The 6,383-nt window shown below is 47.6% G+C and overlaps 1 protein-coding gene across 1 annotated transcript; it reads right to left on the bottom strand.

The window, feature by feature from the left end:
- Positions 1 to 213: 213 nt before the first annotated feature.
- RCHY1 (ring finger and CHY zinc finger domain containing 1) lies at positions 214 to 5,971 on the bottom strand. Its single transcript, XM_075708980.1, has 9 exons — positions 5,915 to 5,971; positions 5,712 to 5,831; positions 5,431 to 5,546; positions 5,236 to 5,314; positions 4,419 to 4,463; positions 4,255 to 4,313; positions 3,243 to 3,269; positions 2,839 to 2,959; positions 214 to 1,816 (listed from the first exon to the last, which is right to left on the bottom strand). The coding sequence occupies exons 1-9, from the start codon at positions 5,969 to 5,971 to the stop codon at positions 1,688 to 1,690; spliced, it is 753 nt and encodes a 250-aa protein (XP_075565095.1). The 3' UTR covers positions 214 to 1,687.
- Between the last annotated feature and the right edge of the window lie 412 nt (positions 5,972 to 6,383).

Here is a 6,383-nt window from a genome sequence, read left to right as displayed (position 1 = left end):
CCACTGGGCAGACCCCCTCCCCTCGTACCACAAAAATATGGAAATACAGGGGCTGTTAAGACCACTCTTTTCGTAACAAAGGACCCAGGGGTCACACATCCAGACATCTAACCCACGTTTTTTCAGTGTCGAATCATAGTTGAAACTCAGCTGGAAATTTCCAGAAAAGTACGTGCGTAAAAGGAGAGCACACCACGCATAGCGTAATTTGTTTTACTAGAGACGTTTATTTGTAGCAGTAAAAAGTGCTTCAGAAAGATACTCCAGTAAAGGCAAGCTACAGTAACGCCGTCATCCGAGTCGTAGTATTTCATACCTAAAGGGGCACGGTCAGATTAGGAGGAAAAGCTGTTGGTTTATAGTAGAACAAGTTAAAAATAAGTAGTTGTGTGGTGAAGAGTAACTGGGCTTTTTTAAAATGTATTTTATTTCCTTATTGAACACTATTTGCACATTTTTTAATATATTTGATTTCCTTATTGAACACTATTTGCACATTCCAAGATTCTCAGAAACTAAGAATTTCCTGTAATATTTAGACCACAAAACACCTTGAGCAGGATATTACCTGAAGGGTGGGAAGGTTTGTTGGGTTTTTTTTTTTGATTTTTCAAAGCGCTCCTCCATCCTCTCCCCGCAATGAAATCAGATACCATTAAAAAAGCCCAAACCCACAGAAAATTGGTCCCCGCACTACTCAAGTGCCACTATGAACTGCTGTTACTTCAGCAAACGTCTCCCAACATCAATCCTGACGAGACAACGGTAGGTGCTTCACTTAATTGTACGTAACCACCAAAACATCAAGCTACGGATGTGTCTACAACCCTACAACCTCGGCCTTTTGTCAGTGAAAAAAGCAAAACGAGGAAGAAATGGGTGTTAACATGACTGCAGCTGACAGAGGCATCCGAGTGAAGAGAGAGCAGGCGAGGTGGGTGTCAGGGGGAGACGGGCGGCCTCGCGGCTTGATTTTTGGGGCACTCCTCACACCTAGGCAGGCCAGCCTTGTTTCAAAGTGAATTCTGGACGCGCACCGTATGCACGCACATGACAAAAAATCAAGCCAAAGGACGCAATTTCTGCAAACTCGCCCTCTCCAGCCGCTCGCGCCGATGGCTCCGAGGCCCTAGAACAAACACGTCGTTCGAAAGGAACGAAACGTACTCGCACAAAACTTTGCGGATGTCAGCTTTATGTAAAAAGGCCGCTCTCAAAGCTACCCATTTTTGCCGACAGCTGCAACCGGAATAGCTATACCTCCACCTCCTGTTATGCTCACAACCTTCAGCTGCCCCAAAACATCTTCTGCTGCGTCAGCTGCTTAGCATTTCTCATTTTGCATCTCGTTAGTTATTCTTCTAGGCTTGTCTCTTCCCTGACACAGTAAACGGCTCTTTTAAGCAGCGCCATTCTCTCTAGAAACTAACCTGCATCGGGCATTGCGCTGCTCGATGGGGAATTTCCTGAAGGGCCTGACTGCGCTGTGCCCCAGGTACTAGGGAGGGGGGCACAATTAGCGAAAACTCCTTTGCACTAATTCAATCTTGTAACCATTTCACTGGTGCCATGACAACTTTGAATAAATTTTTACTGACAAGGGTTTGTTTTTTTTTTTTTTTTTAAAGAGAGTGTCTCTTCCACGGCAGAGTCTTCCTCGTCCAGCCGAATGCAGCGCGTATCTTGGTCATTGCTCCTCCAAAGACAGCCGCCATCTTCCATCTTGGGCAGTATTGTAGGATTCACAGTTTTTGCACTTCATGCCTAGGAGATGGAACTGCACTGTAGACCGGGCATTGCAGTCATTGCAAAGGATCTACACACATAGAAAAGAGAGAGAAAGGGGCTTTAGCATCAGCAGGACACTCAACAATATACTACGACCACGCTTCTGGCAACCCCAGAACTGCTTTGCCATCAGGGGACAAATCAGAGAAATATCCTCCTTATCTTCCTTTTAAAGATGGCAGGGCCGATTTAACTTTTCCATTTGTATCTCCACAGCTATGCTGTTAATCACAGAGAATTTACTTTTAGTACAGCAAGGTGACTCCTTGCATAAGTCAGGGATAGACATGCTTCGGCTTCTTCTCTTGATGTAGGAAACCACCAGAGAAACCCTCAAGTGAAAATGGGAGCAGATAAATGGCAGGTAGCAACATTAGCCAGTCTGCTGTGCAAGACAGACAAGTGAGCGTTCCTCTCAAAATGGGCAGTAAAGAGATTTTTTTTCCAAACATCCTGACTCCAAGAGTTAGTAGGACGGGTTGTCTAAACATAACAGATGCAACTAAAACATTAATGACCATTTAATTCAGCGTTCCCTGCCAACAGCTACCAGTTTCACAGTTCTGAGTTAACACAAAGAAACAGAAAGAAAACAGAAAGAGGTCTCCATGTGCTAGCCTTGCACAAATTAATAGCAGAATTATTTCTGCAGAAAACTCACATTTAGTCTGGAACATGAAGCTCCAAGCTGTTAAAAGACAAATGTTCCTGCTTTTTGCTATGACAGCACCTAACGCTACTGCAGAAAGCAAGAGACTTCCGAAGACAAAGCTATTTCTCTGCTGTGTGATAATACAACACTAAGAGGTTGTGGTTTTGGGGTTGGTTTTTTTTGGAGTGCAGGTGGGAGGGTGCTTTTTTTTTTGTGTGTGTGTTTACAAACCCTGTAGGTGAATACTGTTAAGCCTACATACAACATTTCTTCACCATTCCCTACCCATCAGGTTGACTTCTGATGCAGGATTAAGTTCCTAGTGCCCTCTACTGCCAGTAGTGCAAAGGCACAGATCTGCCAAGAACAGAGACGTGGCTGCAAGTCGTCTCTCTTACCTCCACCATCATGTTCTGATACTCTGTGGGCATAGGAGTCTGTGCTACTTCATCATCCAGCTGACGCCAGTACCTTGTCATATCTAAAGCTGAGTGCATGCACAAAGGACACCTGTAACCTCTGGCAGAAAGAAAGAAAAAAAAAAAAAGTCTAAATCAGAAGATGGAGCGGGGCCATGAAACAAGTCCACCCAAAAGGACATGTTTCATATCATAGCAGTCAAAGAGAAACACCATGAATCAAGTAGTTCTTGCAAGCAGATCTGGAAATTGAAAGCCCCTTATCCCTTTAGGAGTTAGCTTTAAGTTATTTGGTACAGGATCGGCATCGTGATCTTTGCCTCTTGAAGTAATCTGTTTGGACTACGACAATAGTAAGAGAAGAGATGTTTAGAAATACTTACTCCTTTAGCATCTCCTCGTAACATGTTCTGAAAAAGAGACACAATGAGAAGTTCAGTTACAAGAATGCAATTACTGACTGCTAACACATTTGGACTGAACAAAGGGAAAAGGCACACAGCTATCCCCAAACCAGAAGTTAAAAAACATCCCGAGTCCACGTGAGAAGAAAGCTTCCCAGCAAAATCACTGGGTACTTAAGCAAAAATCTGAGACAAAGCACATCTGATTCTATTCTAAAGTCTCCTAACTGAACACGAGGGAACAGAGTCAACACTGTGACAAGGATTGCGTGGTTCAAGTTTGCTGAAAAAACGGAGTGTGATACATCACATGTAAGTTTAAGATGGACAGGAAGATGCAGTCTGGGGAGACCTATGTCAAACACAGAGGCCATACACTTAGTGCACAGAGGCAGCGGGAGGAAAACAAAGAGTGCCAGCCGAGTAACAAAAAGCTGCATCTGTAACACAAGATGGAAGCAGAAAGGCAAAATGGAAGGGAAACACGTGGTAATTATTCCTCTGAAGGCACCCAATGTGCTATACATGTATCACATCACTTCAAAATCTCGAGAGAGACAGCGGTTTTTGTAGCGCAACAGAGGACTCCATTGTCTAGGGGGGCTGTCTTAAGGAAAGAATCTAAAACTTAACCAATGACCTGCTACCAACCTCTTAAAACCACCGTGCAACTGTTTTCTGCACCAAGGAGGGACTTCTCTAATGGATTCTTGAAATTTAAGTAGTAACAGAAGGAAATTCAGCACGGGAAAATTTACAATGAACAATACACAGGTCCCCCCGCCACTGCCAAATTTTACTACGGAAGGAAGACAACCTTTCTAAAGAAAGTATTTCCTGATGAAACAGCAACTATCCCCTACCGTGGGGGTCCCTTAGAAACCAGCCGTAAGGAGCTGATACAGACTAACCAGGCCTGTAGGGCCGCGGAATAGACGCCACGCACGAGGCAGCGGCTATTCCCCTTTCTCAAGTACCTGCAATGCTTTACCTGTGAAGAAGGTGACCACACGGCAGAACATGAGCTCCAACACGAGATGTGTGAATATCCTGTTTCGAGGCAAGTATCAGACAAAAGACAAGAGAATTAATTCCAATTCAGCAGTCAAAATTACGTCCACACACAAATCAAAGAGATGAAAAGAAGCAGCTCACCTCCAAACATATTGGACAGTCCTGCCTGGAAACGTTTTCAATACACTTTGCAAAGACACACACACAGAAAAAAGAAGTTATATTACTGCAGGGATATCTTCATTTTTCTAAATCGTAAAATCCCTTTAGAATGGTAAGAAAAGAGGTATGAAACATTGCTGTTTGCATTTAGGTTTGAAGTTCTGAGAATTAACAGGTAGCTTAGCATATTAAAAAACAAACAGCATAAAAACATACATAACAAAAGGGCTCCCAGAACTCCCGCAACGGCAAGCAGCCTAGCTTTTCCTATATTGCAGCAGGAACAGGAACTCAAACTTACACACTATCAGATGGGCAATCAACAGCTCCTTTGAAAAGAGGAGACCAAGATATTTATTTTCTACAGCTTCAACTACTAGCGAAACCAGCTCAGAAATGTTACTGTTAGGGGTGCTTAGAGAACCTGCCACTCCCCCTGTCCGTATGGCCTTGGATGGAGCTGAGGCACCACCAGCTTTCATTTTCAAGGTTTTGGGTTTTGGGTTTTTTTTTTTTTTTTTTAAGAGATGGAGTTAACCGGTGCATTCACAGAATCATAGAATTGTTTAAGTTGGAAAAGACCTTTAAGATCATCCAGTCCAACCATTAACCTAACATTACCAAGTCCACCACTAAACCAATTAAGGGGAGAGTAGCGATTTCGTGTTTCCTGGCTTGGTGGTGGGATTATTTATAATGAAAGTAACAACTAGGAATCATTAAGGTTGGAAAGGACCTCTAAGATCATCAGTCCAACCATCAACCCAACACCACCATGCCCACTAAACCTTCTTACCTTATGCTTTCCTCGAAGACTCAAGCTCAGGCATAAATTGCATTTTGAACAGTGGAAAAAATCCTCCTTCGGACCAATCCTGAGGAGAAAAGCGTCAGGCTGAGGCCGGCTCCCCCTTTTCCGTACCGCCCCGCTCCGATGCCCAGCCGAACGGGGCAGGGCCCGGGCCGAGGGGCCCGCCCGCCCCTCACGCACCTGCAGATCCCGCACTCGGCGCAGTGGTACTGCTTCTTGTCGCGGTCGAACAGATGGCAGATACCGCAATAGTACTCGCCGAAGAGGTTGTGGCAGCCCTCGCAGCGCTGCTGGGCCTGCCGCCGCACCGAGGAGAGGAACCGAGGAGAGGAGGAACCGGGGAGACGGGCGTGAGGTGGGCGGACGCCTCCCCGCACACAACATGGCGGCGCCGCGCCCCCGCCCCGAAATGGCGGCGCCCCCCCCCAAAATGGCGGCGCCCTCTGCCCCACCGCACCCACCTTCTGCAGGAGGCGGCAGCGGGTGCACTGCACCTCGGCCACACGGAAGCGGTCCAGCCGGTGACCCTCGGCGCCGTCGTGGCACAGCCGGCAAGTGTAGAGCTTCCCGCAGCACGGCGCCTGCGAACGGCACGGCACGACACCTCAGCGCCCGTCCCCGGCAACCCCCGCCGCCTGCCCCCCGGCAACCCCCGCCGCCTCACCCGCAGCAGGCAGCCGCGCCGGTAGTGCTCGCAGCCCTCCTCCCCGCCCGCCGCCATGGCCGCCCTCGCCTCGCCCGGCCCCCCGCTTCCGCTTCCGCCCCCGCCGCTTCCGCTTCCGCCCTCGGGGCGGTTCCCGGGACCGGCCCAGCCCGGGCGGGTCCTGGCAGCGGCGGCCGGGTGTAGCGGGGCCCTGGCACGTCAGCCCCTTCCCTCTTAAACCTTGCTTTCCTCCCCGCCAAAAAACTTATTTTTTTCTCACCCCCTCAAACCTTTTCTCCTCTCCCCTCAAACCTTCCGACCCCAAACCCTTTTTTCCTCTCTCCCCTAAAACCTTTTTTTCCCCCTCCCCTCTCCCCCAAAACCTTCTTCCCCCCCTCCTCTCTCCCCTAAACCCCTTTTTTTCTCCTCCCCTCTCCCATAAAACCTTTTTTCCTGCTCCCCTAAATCCTTTTTTCCTCCCTCTCCCCTT

The sequence above is a fragment of the Pelecanus crispus genome, chromosome 4, assembly GCF_030463565.1.
Source record: "Pelecanus crispus isolate bPelCri1 chromosome 4, bPelCri1.pri, whole genome shotgun sequence".
NCBI lineage: Eukaryota > Metazoa > Chordata > Aves > Pelecaniformes > Pelecanidae > Pelecanus > Pelecanus crispus.
The sequence above is the reverse complement of the archived record's forward strand: the minus strand, read 5'-3'. Positions and strand labels throughout refer to the sequence as shown.

What these genes read in the sequence shown, in the direction of transcription:
- RCHY1 (XM_075708980.1), bottom strand. Translation starts at nt 5,971, where the DNA reads ATGGCGGCGGGCGGGGAGGAGGGCTGCGAGCACTACCGGCGCGGCTGC. An exon ending in ACTGTCCAATATGTTTGGAG is followed by an intron (nt 4,314 to 4,418) that starts GTGAGCTGCTTC and finishes GCCTCGAAACAG; the next exon opens with GATATTCACACATCTCGTGT. An exon ending in ATCAGAACATGATGGTGGAG is followed by an intron (nt 1,817 to 2,838) that starts GTAAGAGAGACG and finishes CTATGTGTGTAG; the next exon opens with ATCCTTTGCAATGACTGCAA.